This window comes from Pteropus medius, unplaced genomic scaffold, assembly GCF_902729225.1.
Source record: "Pteropus medius unplaced genomic scaffold, Ma_sr-lr_union100, whole genome shotgun sequence".
Taxonomy (NCBI): Eukaryota; Metazoa; Chordata; class Mammalia; order Chiroptera; family Pteropodidae; genus Pteropus; species Pteropus medius.
In genome coordinates, this window is record NW_024345601.1 from 6,609,025 (window position 1) to 6,627,554 (window position 18,530).

The 18,530-nt window shown below is 38.4% G+C and overlaps 1 protein-coding gene across 1 annotated transcript in view; it reads right to left on the reverse strand.

Annotated features, from left to right (window-relative positions):
* MACROD2 (mono-ADP ribosylhydrolase 2) overlaps positions 1 to 18,530 on the reverse strand; it is a 1,804,338-nt gene that overhangs the window by 522,810 nt on the left and 1,262,998 nt on the right. Inside the window, exon 7 of the mRNA XM_039874459.1 lies at positions 2,807 to 2,837. Coding sequence (XP_039730393.1) covers positions 2,807 to 2,837 — 31 coding nt within the window. The remainder of the gene's footprint in view (positions 1 to 2,806; positions 2,838 to 18,530) is intronic.

Consider the following 18,530-nt stretch of genomic DNA (forward strand, 5'->3'; position numbering starts at 1 on the left):
GGACAGCCGCCGGCTAATAAACTGTCTCCTGGTTAAGAGCACTCAAGTTGGGTCTGGTTATTCTGGACACAACAAAGGTTGGATCTGGGAAGGTACATGCCACGTTCTAAGATTCATCAGCTCATTTGTGCATAACAGAAGATATGTTCATGATAGATGCCAAGAAATTTCTCAAACTATATTCTGGAGAAAACAGTCATCCTGAGAAAAGTTGAGAGAATAATAATTTCTATGGTCAAATAACCTTGGGAAATGCTGCAAACTAAATTCCCTTTTTAAAAATGCAAAGGCAAAGGTACATATAAATTTTCTGGCACACCAATTCACATCCTTGAGAAGAGTTTTTATTTCCTCTTTTAACAAATTTTGAAAGAACTGGTTTAGGGTGATACATAAAGTGGCTATTGTTCAGTCTAAAAAGAGTGAACATTAACCTAAAAGTAATGGAATACAATCAAAATCTTCTGAGCAGATGGAAAACATGTACCAAATGGTATTTTAGAAAAATTAGTCTAGTAAAGTTTAGAATTTGGAATAAGAAGGGGAAGGACTGGAACCAAGAGACTATTCTGAATATTTGCTCTAAATCCATTCTAGTGTAACTTATAAAGTGTTGGGAGTTTTGTTGGCTTGCTTTTTTATTTTTTCTTTTTAGCTGTGGACTATTTTCTTTAAGTGAAGTATTATTTTAAATCTCAATAAGTAAAGATAAAAGTAAAATTGATACAAATAATGGAAGAGACAGAGCAGGATTCTGAATAAGAGCAAGAATATAAGTGATCTACAATATATTGGTTCTAGGAGAAAATCAAGGAATGATCAGAAAGCTATAACTGCACAAGGGACATATGAAATAATTTCAAATTGCAAAATGCTAAATTGTGCATAAATTAAAGGGAATTTTAGATTATTCTAAAAGTTACTAAAATAGGAACTCATGGAACTAAAAATAAATTTAGGTCTCAAGCTCCATTAGGGTAAACCAAAGGCAACATGGTACCTGGCATGGTGGGTATCAACTTCACTTTTAAATTTACTCAAAAAATAGAGGGGAAAAAGAGATGAGTACCCAGGACTTGAAAACTGTATTTTTTGACCTGGCATTGTGGAAATTCCTTAAGTTTATCTGGTTGCAGTCCTCCAAGGCAGAGAATATGTGACTCTATCAATGGTCTTCAATATTTCCCTCCCATCTAACACAACGGAGTACTAAACCAGTTGTTATATTTAGAGCTATAGCACTATCTCTAAAGAGAAATCCCTGTCTTTTGGGGATTAAAATTAACCAAGAGCTATTTTAGGTGTGTTTTAGTTCTTATTATCCCCTCTTGAGCCTCTAATTTTAGTGTCCCTCCTCATTTTCCTTTACTTTTCTAGTTTATTTTTTTGCCGCTTCACCCTTTTTAAAAAGTATATCATGTTTAATTTACCTTTTGAAAGTCTTTGCATGTTACCATAAGATTCTCAGAAAAAAAATTATCAATGATATGATAAGGTAATAAACATAGAAAATGATGTGCATAGTATTGTTTTTGGCAGTTGGGTTATTTTATGTATTTATTTTTTGGTCAAGGAAAATCAAGATTTTTATGAGAGAACATTCTCAAAATAAGAATTATTTCTGCATTGGAGTTTGATTTGACTCTAGACATGGTGAAATGAAGATTTGGGCTCTTGATCAGGTACAACTTTGTACAGAATGCTTCCTTTAAGTAAATACTTAACAGTTCCGAGTATCTGTGGCGAAGAAAGAACATCCACGATAGGGATGCTCCAGTTTAGCCCTATCCAGCCCAGCGTCCATTATACTTCTACAAAGACAGTCTATAGCAGAATCCAGAGAGAAAAAAAGCATGCCATCTATTATTAAATAGCATGACCAAACCCTTTCCCACTTAATTGATCCAGGCCTACTTTTTCCATTTTGTTCTCACGAAAACCTTCAAAGGAAATACTGGAGAAATAAGTCTCCAACTTCTACATCATTCTAAGTATTCCTCTTTACGTTCGTATATATTTGATTTTCTAGTTAACAGTCTACACGTTTGAGCTCAAAAAGGTTGTAATCTACTTTGCTTGATCAGAGAGACCTAAAATGAAAAATAAACTCCATTTTACCTTAATATTGCAAAACAGATTTATTAACGGCCTGAGAAAGACACACAGGAAATGTCTTTCTAGGTAAAGGAATAGAGAGCTTTAGGCTAATGAAAACAAGTCATTACAAAAAAAATTGCTTCCATCTATAAGTGAAGCAGTTCTACCTAAAACAGTCTATCAATACTAAAACAAATTTTTTTTCGGCTTATTAAAATTATTTGTTTCTATTAACAATCACTTATTTGAATTTTTAAAATTTAAATATGCATATATCATGTATGCTCATTTTAATGTTTCTATTATTTTATAATTCACTACAAAATCATGATAATGCTACATTTTATATGCATTATGATTCATCTAAGATAAACTTGACTATGTTAAAACACACACACACACACACACACACACACACACACCCATTAGAGGTCAAATCCTACCAGAGCAAAAATTTTTGTTTAACAAGACATTAAGCTACAGTGTATCTAATCATTACATATGATATCTAATACAACAACATTCAAGAACACAAAAGAATATCCAAATAGCCTCTTGAGATTCTTCAGTGGGATCTGACCTGCATTTTGAGTCTCTTTAAATAACAGCAAACTATATCCATTAGAGAAACCTCTTATTTTTCCTGTTATCCTCACCTTTAACACCTAAATGAGGAAATATAAACATTACCAAAAGCTAGATCACTTACCATAAATGCCAGTTGAAATGCAGGGAAATGCCTGTGAATAAACCACAAAAATAATAATAAATTTCAAAAGAATAACTCTCTACCCAACCTTAACATCATTTATTTCAACATCTATTTTGCTTGATAATGGGGTGCCCTCTCATACTCAGAGCTCTGCAACCTCACTCAGTTGGAAGACATATTGTAGAAACAGACATATTTGATTCACTGAAAACTTGTCCTTACCAGAAATCATACCAGCTCACGAGAGCCAACTTTTAAAATTTTTAGGAAACTTGTTACTCAATTGTTAATCATAGTTATTATTAAAAAAATAAATCACATAAATCTGTAATAAGTTATATCTAAAACGAATACTTAGAATTCATCTCATCACTTCCTAATTATTTTGCCACATTTTACTATTACCTCTGCTCTTAAGATTACTTATGTCTATCTCATGTGTATGGTGGAAATACTATGTAATGATGTGCTACTCAGTATCTTGTCCCAGCTTCATATTAAATGATGTCATGTGGATGGCCTAAAATCTGAAAACATCAATCAACATTCAAGTCTATACTTGTGAGTCAACCAAAAACATAGGCTGGCTATAAAATTTTGATAAAATTAAATAAAAGTATTTTGTAAGAATCAATTAACTATAAAAATTTTATAATAAAGGATATTTTATCCTACACATTCTTTTTATCAGTAAAATTAAAAAATAAACTTATATACATACCTACATACTCATATTTTAATCCAGTTTTAAACATTTACCAGCACACCACTGCTTATACCATACGACGAATGAATGTATTTTCCCAAATTTACATGTGGAAATTCTAATTAATATGTATTTGGAGGTGGGGCCTTTGAGAGTTAATTAGGTCATGTGGGTAGAATCCTCATGATGAAATTAGTGTTCTTATAAGAAAAGGAAGAAAGCTAGCACCTGACTTTTATCACATGAAGGTAAACGAGAAGAAGGCTGTCTGCAAACCAGGAAGCAGGCCCTCATCAAATGCCAGATCTGCTGACATCTTGATCTTGGATTTCCCAGCCTCCAGAACCATGAGAAATAAATGTTTCTTGTTTCAGCCACCCTGTCCATGGCAAATGGTTATAGCAACTCTGACTAAGACACCATATTTTACTTAGCTTGTTTAAAGAGCTAGTTGAGAGAGTAAATGAACAAATGTAAATATATAGTTAACTCTAAATTAGGCTAACAGCAGAAAGTGATCTAAGCATGGCAATGTTCCCTGCCAATGTACCTGTATGTAAAGTTAGTCAAGTTATTTTCATCTTTCTGTCTTTGTATTTTTCAATTGAAAATAATGATAATATTCACCATATAGAAATGTGCTGAGAATTTTTTTTAAAAAGTGACTGATACTGTCACAAAGAATCTAAAAACCGCAGCTGCTATTGATTATAATAACATTATTATTGAGCTCAATAATAATAAAACGTGTCCTTTTTCTTTATATCTTTGGGTTAACCGTGTACTACATTTTATTTTCCTTCATGTTTTTGTGGAACGTATGTTTGTTCCCTTTACATGGATGTCCTATTTAAAAAGTGACAACTTATACAATTTTGTTTTAGAGACAATAATAATTAATTCTGCTAAGTTCACCTATATGTCTTCAAAATGATAGATTTTTTTTTCTCTTCTTTTACTAGTATATGCTACTGTTTACAACAAGAAAATAAGACAATTTCTAGAACAGAGTAGGAGTTGGTTTTGAAGTAAATTAATGAGTTAATTTTGTGATTACTTGGATTCTTGAGGTGCCAATAAGATCTGAAAAATGTTCTTGAATGACTCATTCCACCCAATGACACAGACCGTGAAGAAAGAGTATGAAGCAGATTCTCCTAAAAATATTGGAGTATCTTCATAGGCATTCGATTCACCAAGACTATCAACAGGTCTTACTCTCGGTTTGAAAATTGACTGCAAGTTTCTGTAGGCAATTTGTTACTAATAGTAAGGGCTCAGAGTACAGGAATGGCCCACTTAAAAATACGAATGAAAGAGGAGTCAGAGTCATCCCTATAATGTTTGTCATATTCACTCACGTCCCACTGTGCCTTTTAAATGAGGTAGAGAGAGTTAAGTTTACAGCTCATGCCTAAGGAATTTCAAGAGAGCAAACTGAGCATGCAAACATCATCCACCTTGTGTTCACAGTAAAGAAAGAGAAAGGTCTGAGAGCTGCTGCATGGAGCCATCAAGTGAAAGCTGGAGGATACCCCAATGTTTTCAATAAGCAAGTTCACTCTAACTTCTACCTGGGCATTCTTCCAGTTTATAATGTTGAGCAGTTTATTTAACTGCTCTGAGCATGTTTCCTCACCAGTAAATGGAAGCTATGAGACTCCCTTCAAGGGGTCTATGGGAGGATTAGGAGGAGTAAGAAACACAGCATTCTCTCTGACAAGTAGTTATATCTTGATTAATACTGATTACTATGGTGGGCACCGTGATGTCCATCTGGCTCCACTTCAAAGGGGGACTTGTTGCCCTAGAGCAGGTTTTCCCATCCTTAGCACTACAGATATTTTGGATATGATAATTCTTTGTTTTTGGGGGCTGTCTTGTGCATTTTGAGATTTTTAGCAGTAGCTCTGGACTCTATCCATTTGATAATCAAAGATACTTGCAAATAGTGTCAAATGTCCTCAAAGGGGCAAAATCGCCCGGGTTGAAGACTACTGCCCTAGAATCTAGGGCCTAGATCCCAGCAGTGCTGTCACGGAGTTCCTTTTCAAACACTGCCTCAGATGCAAAGAGCCACCTCAGTCAAGGTCAAGGATGGTCCACAACCAATAACTAATCAATACAGAGTATAAAGGCCTTGGCTCATCTTGGCTCAATTCAATGCAACATTGATGAGCCAGCCCTACAAGCTCCAGAACTCCCCGTGGGGTCAGCGGGCCATCACTGAGCCTGCATCACAACTCATCTTTCCCTCTGCCTACTTCCGTTTCCTTCTTTTCTCTTCTCTAGGTATTGATCCCATGAACACACCTTCCTAAACATCCTGAACCCTAAACTCTGTCTCAGAATCTGCTTCATGGGAAAGTTATCTGAGTTAACTCATTTCTGCTTCCCTTTTAGACCCAGTTATGTAAGTTGTTTTTCCATCAGATCTAGCAGAAGAGAGCATACACTGAACAGTTAATGGCAAATTTCATTTGCCTCAGCTCCCAGCTCTATCTTTGAATCAATCATGCAACTTAATAATTGAGTTTGAATGTACCAACTGCCTTGTCTGTTTTAACAAGGACGAATAGCTTCATCTGAGAATGACATGGTTTCCTTGAATGTGAAGGTGAACAGTCACATAATAAAAGATAACTTCGGTAATATTATTGTATTAATTTAAACAAAAAGGCAATGATAAAGCAGAGATGGAAATACAATATCATGCAAAAAATGTATGTAAAACAACTTTGCATATAATTCATCTAAACTAAATCTTCTCCATTAATCAGTTTTTACTACTTAAGAGAGTGAGAAAGAAACAGATTGAGGGCAGAAAATAAAAAGTAAAAAAAAAGAGTGGGGAAGTGAGCTTAGCTAAGGGATTTTATAGCACATAGCCTGTGTTCTTTGCTATAATAAATTTCTGGTGGGGCCACCAGAAGTGAGTAGCATGGGATTTCTTAATTTCAAAGCTGTATTTAACATAACCACCTCCCACAAAAGTCCCTTTCGTGGAAGAATGATAAATTGTACCAAAACTCAGGCCAATTATCCTGGTTTGTTTTAAGTGCACATAACTCAGCAGTCACCTGTAGAACTGGGGGAATGACATCACCAGAGTAATTTGTAAGGCTCCAGATTCTCTTTCCAGCAAGACCCAGGAGCAAGAATTCTCTATGCTAATCAGGTCTAGTATATAGCCATCAGAAACTTGCTTTATAGCACTTGACTTTTATCCAGTTTTTTTCCCCTCCAAATCAGCAAGTACTTGGTCTCTTGGAAGAAAAAACATAATCATTTGACACGGAGAGTGAGAGTGGATTTTTCTTTTGTGAAATTATAGATTGGGCCACCGCCTGGAAAATATTTCCTTAGTCCTTCATGTTGATTCCAAATAGATATGTAAAAATGCAAACCCTTAGGACTGTATACTCTGTCTCCCATCCTCCCATTCAACCTTCTTTGTCTTGACCCTAACAGTACATCAAAATCAAGGCAATAAGCAAGCCTACATCATAACTGTTACTTGCTTTCCTTGACCCATGATTCTTCATTCATGCATTCTGGCAAAGTGAAAATTTCTTCCTCTCCTCCTTATCCTTGGTCATTACCATCCACCCACCCATGGCTTATGCAGCATTCTTGTAACCTGAGTAGGACCGAGTCCACTCACAGTTTATAAGAATGTGTTGATTGACATAAGTAAGTAGCAAACATTCCCCTCAGCCATAGGAATGGAGAGATGGAGAATTGACATCACTGAGCTGTTGCTATAAACTAACTTAAAGTGCTCCAAAGCTCTAGAATCTTTCAATTGCTGAGCCAACACTTCCCTTATTGTTTAGTCAATGTCAGTTAGATTTTTCCAATATTTACAAGCAAAACATGATACCTGATATATCTCTATCTAGTTGTTTTGAATTATATATCACATTCTACTGAATTGAGAAAACTGTCAATTGTAAGAAACACTATTATTTTGTTGAACTTTGTGTATCACTAAAAAAGAGGAAAGTCTGTAAATTAAACATAACAAATGTTTTCTTATCATTTAGGATTTTTATTGTGTACTTATCGAAATTGCTATTTTGGATTTATTTAGATAATTTCTTAAGTCACATCTTGCTCTAGAGCATAGGTAAAAAGGAGATAAATTGGTTAGGATTTCCTAAAACTTTCTCACATTTAGAGTTCAGTACTTCTGAATCACTTTTCAATACAGAGTTGTAGATACATGTTTTCCAGTTTTATCCTTGTCCTCTCAAGAATGGTGGTTGATCCAGTCCTTCATGAGTGCTTCACTGTTGACTCTGAACTTTCCTTCAAAGCCTCTAACATAGTACTCTCAAATTTTGAAGCTGGCTTCTTTTGTGTTGCCAACAAAGATTTTCGGACAGCATCAAAGACACATACCTCTACACACCCCTCCTCAAACAGTCCCTAATTGATTGACTATTTGGTTGAAAGTCAAAGGGTGGCAGCTATCCAGTCAATCCACCAGAAATGACAACCAGTGAAATGACAATCATCACAGCTATGCTTGACTTGTAAAGCATTCCAGTTCATAAAATGCATCCTGCTTCATATCCTACTAGGATATGAAGAAACGTGAATCAGTAAAATTCAGGGTACCATTCTTTGCCTTTGGATGTTTATCAGAAGAATGACTGCATCGTAGTCTCCTTATCCAGAATGCAGCATACTTCAGTGTTTCTCAAACTGTGATATGCCTAACTCTACATGTATGCAAGATATTTTGAGTTGGCAAATAGATAGGCATTGCTCGTTTCAATGTAACATGTACATATTATTTTGATATACTCTATTATTTTTCCAAAGCCTTTATCCCTCCTTCTGCTATATCCTTTGCTATATGATTTTGCAGTTTCTCCACTAAGAGAGGATGCATTTTTCTTGTCTCATTGATGATGGATTTGAGTATATGACTCCATTTGGCCAATGAGGTAATAGTAGATGTGCCATTTAGGGTTGAACTTTTGCACTCTTGCCTTTGGAGAAGAACCATGAGAAGGACATGCTTCATGTAGCTGCTGGTCCAGAGAGGCTGAGAAACAAGTGGAGGAGATAAACTGAACTCGACCTAGATCAGCTGAGCAACCCACTGGTGCAGGTACAAGGAAGATCTGTTTATTATTGTATGTCACTAAGTTCTGAAGTTGTTTGTTACACAGTATTACTGTGGTAATAGCAATAACATAAATATGCTAAAACTATAAGTTATTATACTATATTATAACAAGGACTAATGGTTTTCCACTTAGGGTGATAATATAAAGTTTCCTTTGAAAATAAATGTACTTAAAGGGTCTACTAAAATATCAGGTAATTATCACATTAGAAGGTAAAATTGAATGCCTAAAATTAGGAAAATACTGATGCAGTAAATAGGGATTTGAATTAGAAGGCAAGAGACCAGTGTCACCCACTAGCTATAAATCTGAGAGCCAACAGCATATCCCCCTCAGGACCTCAGTTTTTCCATTTATAAAAGGAACATAGTTGGACCAGATGACTTTTTCAGTTATTCGATTCTATGATGCTATAAAATAGCCTCTTATCCTTCTCAATAGCTCAGGATAAAGGTGACAGAGAGATGGGTAACTTTATAGCATCTTGAATTCTTCACAGTGTTTGGATATGGGAGGTGGCAATGCGGCAACAATAATACGTGTTATTCTTGAATTGCCACACTGTTCCAAGCACTGAGTCAAGAGCTCTATGCATATTATTTTATTCATTCTCTTGAACAATCATGTGATAAAGAAAATATTATCTTCTTTTTATAAACATAGAGGAGAGTAAAGCTAAGAAAGCTTGCTCAAAGTCACAGAAAGAAATGCTAACTAAAGGATTTATTTATTATTTTATGTTAGGAAAATTGATTCTATCTTTTTGCCTTTAATATTTCTTAATTATAGAGATAACATATGAATACAATCTCAAAAGACTCAATGAGACAGGTGTAAGCAGACAGCAGTGAGAACTTTCTCCCACAACTATGCCCTTCCCTTCCTCTGATTTAATTAGAATTCCCTCCTCCCAGGCCATCATGCTCAATAGTATGGTGAGCCTCATACCACTGCATGCATTTACATTGTAAAGCCTGATTAAGATAGTGTCTTTTTCTTGATCTCAATCCTCTAATTACTTCTCATCACACTTTAATAAAATTTGAAGTCAGGAGCATGGCCTCTAAACCCCCAGTAATCTGGCTTCTTCACCTTCCTTCCCTTCCACTTCTCCCCTTGCTCAGAGTTCCATCCACTCGGGCCTCCTTTCAGTCTTCAAACACAGAAAGTACAATCCTGTTTCAGGGCCTTGGTCTTACTGTCCCCTCTGCCAGGCACACTTCCATTTAAATCTCTGATCAAGTGTCGCCTACTCAAAGAGGCTCTTTCTGGCCTCCAGCTAAATTACTCTCTATTCCCTTCAGCTGCCTGGCATCCTTTTATGACTTCCCTTATCAACAACACACAGCTGTTTGCTTGTTCACTGGCTCCTCAACTTCACTTCCCCACAATGGAATGCAAACTCCCATTGAAGGCCTTTGTTCTACTTATCGTTGTATCACCTGCACCTAGAATAGGGCCTGGGACTCACTAGATATCTAATGAATTAATTAACAATTGAGTTATATGGCTTATGCAATCATATTATCTTTTTCTACATAAATTAGAGTATACATTATGTTTTATGTACTGAGACTAGCTTTTTTCATGTGCTAGATCTTAGAAACTTTCAATTTCAGTGTATATTGATCTATTTTATATTTCTAATGTTTATATACTATTCTATGGTGTGGTTACACTATGGTTATTTAACTACTACCATATTGATGAACATGTAGATTGTTTGTAAATTTTTCTATAACAAATAACCCTGCAACAAGCATTGTTGACTATGCTTTCATATACTTAACATATCCTGGTCGACTCCATTCTTAAAATTAAAATTAACTTTAACCATTGAGTTAAAAAAAAAAAAGTACATTTAAAATTTTGAAAATACTAACAAACTGGCTTCCTCCAACTTTTTTTTCAATGTAAAAGCTCTTCAACTGTAAAGAAGAATCAATGATTCTACTCTCCTCACCCCACCATTACATAGGTGAATAGAACAAAAGGATGCTGTCTACTTAACAAATTACTCTGGAAAATGCAAATACTATCAGTGTACTTTCCATCCCCAAGGCTAAGTAACCTGAAGGTCAAGGCCATTTAAAGGAGACTAAATGAGATCACATGGAAATGGCCAGTGAAGTGTTTGGAATGCACCATGCACCCAGGCATCATAATTTAAGAAATAATTTTGTTTTTATTTTCATTATACCTTGGAAATAGCTGTCAAAAAGTCGTTTATTGTCAGCTGCTTTCATGTTTATAACTACAACTCCTGCAGTATAAAACAAACTATTACATAGCCAAGAATAGTAGCAGTCCTCTTCCAAACTTCATATTTTCCACAAAGACAGCTGGATTAGTTCCAAGGTGAATTTACTGTATACAAAATGTCAGAACCAACAAAAGAAGAAACTTGTCTTTGCCCAAGCCTTCTCCAGTGACTCGTAGGAATGTTTCATTGTACACTATACATATGTAAAAATGAAAACAGGTCACCATAAACCTGCTAAACCCCCCAAAATGTGCATTGTGTTCCAAATGTCTACATCTGTAAACTCCTTTTACATAGAAGCAAAGGGAGGAAATAGGTAAAAATAAACAAACAAACAAATAAATAAAAAGAAAAACAAAAACAAAAACAAAAAAACCCTTCTCATATTACAGTAAATCATTTGTGTAATATGAGAGGTCCTACTGAAACAAAATGCCCCTAAAATGAAGTCTTTTTGTTAGGTAGCTAGTCAAACTACCTAACAAATGGCGTCCCAGCCTAGAGACCTCCCAATGAACACCTTATTGGTAGTAGAATTCTGGATAAGCACATGTGCACTAGGCAAAGAGTTATACAGCAGCCAAGTGTCAATCAAAATGACCTCAAGTGCCAATCACCTAGGAACACTTTTGTAACCACCCATTTAGCCCTAATAGAATACAGACCTTCCCAGTTCTGTGTTGTGATAGCCCTCTTCGGTGAGAACATGCTCCTCTCTTGGAGTGTACTCTGTTCTCTTTTCACCTCCCAAATTCCACAGGGCTACAGCCTTCCTTAGCGCGGCCTATCTCCTTCTAAAACATACTTTCAATAAATCTTACTTTCTCTAAATCTTGCTGACTTGTAATTCTTTGCTGCGTCAGCAGGGAAGAACGGAGGGAAAATGTGAATTGCACTTCTGCGTTGTTACCCGCCCCCATGCCGCTGGGGCGACGCCAGAATTCAAACTGTCCTCCAATGGTAACAGGTTTTGGTGCCAGGGACTCGGACATCCTCTTGGAAAGTGCTCAGGCTTCATGGCACTCTCTGCTGGAGGCTCTATGATCTCTCCTTTCATCTCGCCTCTCAATTTCTCCTGAGGTTGGGGAGACACAGGTGTTTTCCTTCTCAGTGCTTGTCAAGCGAAAACAGCATGGTACCTCTGCAGTTTGCTAGACGCTGGGACCCAGAATCTGTACTTTATTCGCCTCTTCTGCCAAGGGGAGGCAGGCCTAAAAGCCACTCCACATATACCTGTCCTTGTACGGGGCGGACGAAATATTCACCAACTCATGATTTCTGCTGGCAGCGAGCCCTTTCAGTGTCTTTCTCTTGGTTACTTTCAGCATCTTCCTCCCTGGCTGAGTAAATATCCATTTCTCCGTAGGTGAACCGGATGCAACCCTTCTCCCTCTCAGGCAGGTGTGCATGCTTCTCTCATTGACTGAACCCACAAAGCTCCACCCTCTAGCCTCCCCCAAAAACAATGGCGGTGCTTGTCCTCAAGCGCAGGGTGCAGACGCACCCTTCAGTGGGCAGGCTGACACACTTCCAGACTCAAACTCAGCTCTAATTGGTTTCTCTGCCCGCCCTTTCAGTTGATCGCCTTTGTCTCTTCACTCACAGTCCTAAAAATCTCTTCTCTCCTGGAGTCGGGGGGCATTTTCTTTACTGGAGAGGGAGCTTCTCAGGCCAGAAGTTTGAGCTCCATGTCAGAACCATAAGGTGTCTTCTCTCCTGCCAGGGGGCCATGAAATTACCCTTCCCGAGGCTGAAGGAATGGCTACTTCACGCCAGGAAGCTGCACCACAGTATCTCCCCAGCCGGAGTTGCATTTTTTCCTTCTCTTCTCCCATCTCCTTTGTCTTCAGACACCCAGCTGTTGCCCTTTTGCTTTTAGGCATACCCTCCTCTGCTATTTCCTCCCCTCTCTACACCCGCCCCCCGCCCCGCAAACTCTACCATTCTAGAAATAGGCTTTCGGGAGCCATTCTTTACTTTCTAAGTTTCCCCACTCTATCACGCGAACTCATTTTTATTTCTTTCGTATTGTCGCCTAAGTTTACCAATTTAAAAATGCTAATTGCTTACTTTTACTTATCATTTACAATTAAAGGCCGTATGAGGTTTTTCTAACTCTCAGAAACTTTCACAGTCTTGCAGATAAGCAGAAATGTAACACAGCCATTGCTGCCTCAGACTGAGGCAGCTAGAGTAAAATGGGGGCACTTTTAAAAAAAGTGGCTGGGCTCACAAGCTACACCCTATCCCTGCCCTTCCTCACCCTCTATAGAACTATTAAGGGCAAATAAATTACTTCTTTGCTTACTTTTAATGCCATCAGCCTGAGAAAGGAAATGTTATTTATGGTCAAGCTAAAACTTAAATATGAAAAGTAAGCCAATACCTAATTAGAGTTGTTTTCTTTCTGCTGAATAGTAGACAATGTTTACTAAAACTTCAGACTTATACTGATACTGTGAAAAAGTTTACGGAGTGAAAAACAAGAATTCTGCGCTTCTTCAAAATAATCTTCTGTGTTTTAAATCAACAGCTAGATACGTTTGTCTCCAATTAAACCAATTTCTTATGAGTTCCCCGAACACTCGGGGGCCCTCTCAGTGTCTTTCTCTTGATTCTTCTCAGGGCCTTTACTCTGTCTCTCTCACTGTCCCCATCTCTCTATTATCTCTGTTCGTCTGAGTCTCTCTAAGACTCTCTCATACTTTTGAATTCTTTATTTCTGCTTCACCAAGAGCCCCCTTCTCACAGTGCAAAGCTTGAGTTCCCCTCAACTTGGGGAATCTACCACGTCCTACATCACTAGTACCTTACAGCCACTCTGCTCCCTGCCTAATTAGTCTCACTATCTACAATTTCAATTGCCTCTTCTACACTGGAGATCCACACTACAGAACTTACTGGACCAGATGCTAGAGGCCCAAGCTCATGAGAAGGAACGAAGGAAAGATTTTAGGCATGCTCAAATGTTAGCGGCCCTTCAAGGCCAATTTCAGTCCACGTCCATGGTGGCCCAGCTTCCCACGGAGAATAACTCATCAAAGTGCATCGTCTGCCACCAACCTGGGCACTGAGCCAAAAAATGCCCCAACAAGGACAAGCCTCTCAAATCTGCTTGGTACAAGTGCCAACTGCTGAATCATTAGGCTGCTCTCCTCAGGCTGAAGGACCCTTGGATCAGAATAAGCCACAGGCTTCCAAATGGTTGCAAGGGATTGAGGAGGACCCTCTAGTTGGCCCCATGGCAAGAAATTGCCATCACTGGACTGGAGCCAAGGGTACCAACAAATATGGCAGTAAAAGTCCCCGGAATTTCCAGTTGGATCCATCACTCTTGACTCAAACCTTACCTTGAGACACCAGAGGCCCATACAGAGGGCTCTGCTCACACCTGTGAACCAACAGAAGTCCCGAGGTTCCTCTTTGAGAAAAAAAAAAGACAAGTTTTGTATTGTGGGGGCCACTACAAGTGGCACTGCACTTGACCTTTAAAGAGAACTATTGTAAGAAACTGCCAAGGTCATCAAGGAGACAGCCTTTGCTCTAACCCAAATCCAGGAACAACTAGACTCCTTAGCAGGCATAGTACTTCAGAATCAAAGAGCTTTGGATCTTCTGAGAGCAGGACAAGGGGGAATACGCACTTACCTCGAAGAAAAAAGCTGTTTCTATGTCAGTCGATCAGGACAAGTTTCCACATCTATCCAAAACATCCTTAAATTAGAGACCAGATAGAACACTTTGGCGTAGGCATCCTTACTGGAAATTGGCAATCGTGGTTACAGTCCATTCTCCTACTGCCCATTGTTCCCCTAATCTTACTTTTTATTCTACTTTTCCTAGGACCACCACTTCTAAATCACCTTGTTCAATTTGTTTCTTCCAGAGTCCAGGTAATTCATCTGCAGATGGTCTTTCAAGGAAACTATCACTCAAACTAGTCAACAGCTCCTATACCATATTGCAGTCCCCTAGATGAGCATAAACAACCTTTACCCCCAGTCGACAGAGAGCAAGTATAAGGGGCCCAATCCTCCACCTCTGTCCCTTCTCAGCCTGAAGTAGCTAAAGCAGTCATTGCCCAAAATACCCAATGATTTGGATTCCTAATACTTGAGAGGGGAAACTTTACCTAGCTAGTTAGATATGAGCGGCAGTGGAACAAAGGAACGGAGGCCCAGCCTTGAGACTGCACAAAGAACACTGAATTGGTGGTAGAACTTTGAGTAAGCAAATAGGCACTAGGCAAAGAGTTATATAGCAACCAAATATCAATCAAAATGATTTCATGTGCCAATCAGCTAGGAATGTCTTTGTAACCACCATCTTGGCTATAATATAATACAGACCTTGGTTCTGTGTTGTTACAGCCCCTCTTCGCTAAGAAGGTCCTCCTCCCTTGGGGTGTTCTGTATCTTTTATCTTTTCATCTCCCAAATTCCACAGGGCTACAGCTTTCCTTAGCGTAGCCCATCTCCTTCTAAAATATATTTTCAATAAATCTTACTTTCTTTAAATCTTGCTGAGCTGTAATTCTTTGCTGCGTCAGCAGGGAAGAACCGAGGAAAAAATGTGAATTGCATTTCTGCGTTGTTACCCCCTACTCCCATGCCGCTGGGGTGACACCAGAGTTCAAATAGCCCCCAAATGGTAACATTTTCAAAAATCAATCACATCTATTTTTGTAAGTATCCCCTCCCAATCTTCCTGAGATTTAAGTATATGTTTTAGGCACACTTTGCATCCCTGGCAACTGGGCCGGAGCACAAGGGGATTCCCTTAGGTGTCCTTTTCCTGTGCAGAGCCTGGGGAAAATGGAGATAACAGACAATCATTGCAGATCCCCTGAAGAGAAAATTACCCACTTGAGACTGAAAAGTCCATAGCTGATAGCCATTGCGAAGGCCTGATTGTGCCTGCTAAGAGGAGCCTTCCTGGTTGAAGGAGGGGCTGAAATGACAAGGAGGGGCGCTGTATGCAGAGGACTGAGAGACTAGAGCACAGCTTAAAAGGACATAGGGCTTCAGGCAAAGCTCTGGAGAACTTACGGGCCTTGGAGCTTTCCTTAGCATGGCTGTAAGGAATATTGTCCTATCTTATCTTTTACCATTCCCATCTGCCCCTGCTCGCCCTGTGTCCCCCACATAGCAATTGTCACAGGACTGCCCTCCGGCTGCTGGAAACTGCTTTGCAGATGCAATCAGAGAGTAAGGAGTCTGGGACTCAAATCCCCCCAGGGCAGCTTTTAACTAATGATGATGGGTAGGGTGTGGAAAGGTATCAATATTCATGAATCTTTGCCCTTGTGGGGACAAGGCTGAGATGTGATCTTTATCCTCTGGTGAGCATCACCATTAGATTTTGCAGTCACTTGGGATGTGGCCTGATATCTACCCTTCCCTTTCAGCCTTAGTTCCTCGTGTTTCACCTAATAAATCTCTTTTCCCTAATCCTCCTCTCAGAGTTGGCTTCTGAGGAACCAACTCAGGCCTTTGTTATTGTTATTAACCTTGGTAGGGCTGGCAATAGAACATTTAAAGTGAAATAAACTTGGGTGTTATTTTAGGAGAACCTCAGAGGAAACAGAGCAGAAGGTAAAACAGAAAAAAAAAAAAAAGCAGGTAAATCCTTATAAAGCAACAAGAAGAAAGAAAGCGATTCCTCAAGACCATGAGCAACGTGCACAACCAAGATCTGGCTGGAAACCAACTGGGAGGAAATTTAGAGTAACCATGTATTGAGGAGGTGGTAGCCCTGGGTTTTTATGTCTTTTAGGCTGAGTTCAAGGCCCCACAATTAATGTGTGCCATGTAAAGTTTTGTTAAACAAATCCAAGTAGGGGTTATTATCCAGCCATGGTTTTGAGTCAATCCGTGGCTTCCTTAATAAGAAGTTGTACCTTTATATCTCTCTTAATTAGAAAGTTGAAGGTCTAATTTCCAGAGGAAACATTTATGAAAACCCATTACTAACAAATAACAAAAAACCTTAGATGGTCTCATAGAGGAGCAGCCTAAAAGCCTTCACATCCTTGGGTGGTGAAATGATATTTTTTAGTCATTGGGTTGGGCACTATGGTATAGTAACTCAAGCATTCCTCAGCCAACCTGTGTCTCAAACATTCTTGTAAGACTCACTAATGATCTGTTAACAAACTGAACAACTTTTAGAAAGGAGAGATAATACACATTTGACAATATTTTCTGAAAGACCGTGGAAACTGACAGAACATCTAGGTGTCCAGAAGCCTCAGCTATCAGGTTCTTCTTCTCTGTGACTTAAAAAAAAAAAAAAAAAAAAAAGGATAAAGATACCTCCTAATCAATTCTAAAGCTCCTGGGACAATTTCACATGAGCTTTGCTGTCTCTCATAATAACACATAAGACTGAGAGGAGGCATTATTATTATTACTGTCCCCAGATGGAGTGAGTAATCTCTCCCAAAGTTACACGGTAGCTAAGAGGAAAAGCTCAGATAGAAGCCCTGATCTTCTGAGCACTGCTCACTGCAGAATTGAGTAAGTGAAGTTAAGGCAGAAGGAGAAAAGTAAAGAGAGAAGAGTCCATCTTGAGCATCCTCAGTCCTTGAGAAATAGCTTGTTGGGGATAATTCTTTTTCAGCATCAACACAGTATGAAACCACTCTAGGCATTAGCCACTAAATTATAGCAGTATTACCTTTGCCATCAAATTGAAGATTAGTGTAATGGTCTAACTGAAGATTAAGATTGGAACCACTGCTCTATTCTATTTAGTGGAACTGAAGATGAGAACACTTTGAGAACCCGAGTTATTCTGTTCTAACGAATGCTTTTCCCCCCACTGCCACACCAAACAATTGTAGCCCAGTCTGTGTCCTCCTCATATCCAGCACAGCCTCTCTTCCCTGAAATGAGCTGAGGTCCTTTCTTTTCTGCACTTACTAATCTGTCACAGACCATATAATTGGAGACAAAACAGATTGCTAGATTACCAACACATGTAGGTTTTATGCCAGCATTTTTCTGTCACCTCTGTTTCATCTCTTAAAATGTCAGCATGTTCTCTCCACAAATTGTGCAATTCCATTTCCACCCCTCCATAATTTCATGGTGTGAACTTGAAAACATTACATAGAAAAAGAGATGGGTTTCTACATGAATATAGCCACTTCTTAAGTTAATTATATATACAAAACTTGACTCCATTTCGTATTTATGGGAGTCAGGTGACAGTCTCTTGACAGTTGCTTAAGGCCTAAACTACAGCATGGTTTGTAAAGAATAAGGACTTTAAACAAAATAAGTTGTGATTATGTAGCTTGAGTCAATATGTAAAGGTAATAAATTATTCTTTCCTTCATCACAAAGGAAGACATTAGTCAAGCCTAATGTACACTTTATATTAAACAAGGGAATTAATTAGGGATAATGACTAAGAAAGAGGTGTCTAAAGGATGCACCCTGTGGGAATGACTAAAAATTTTTAAAAAACAACAAAAGGAAAAGGTAAGGAAATTGATCACAATTATATTTTGCAAGTTCAAGAATTGCTACTCATGGTCTCAAAATGGCTGTGCTTTCTGGGCCATCAGTAACTGTGAAGAGTTTTATCAACTGGAGTCTGCTATGG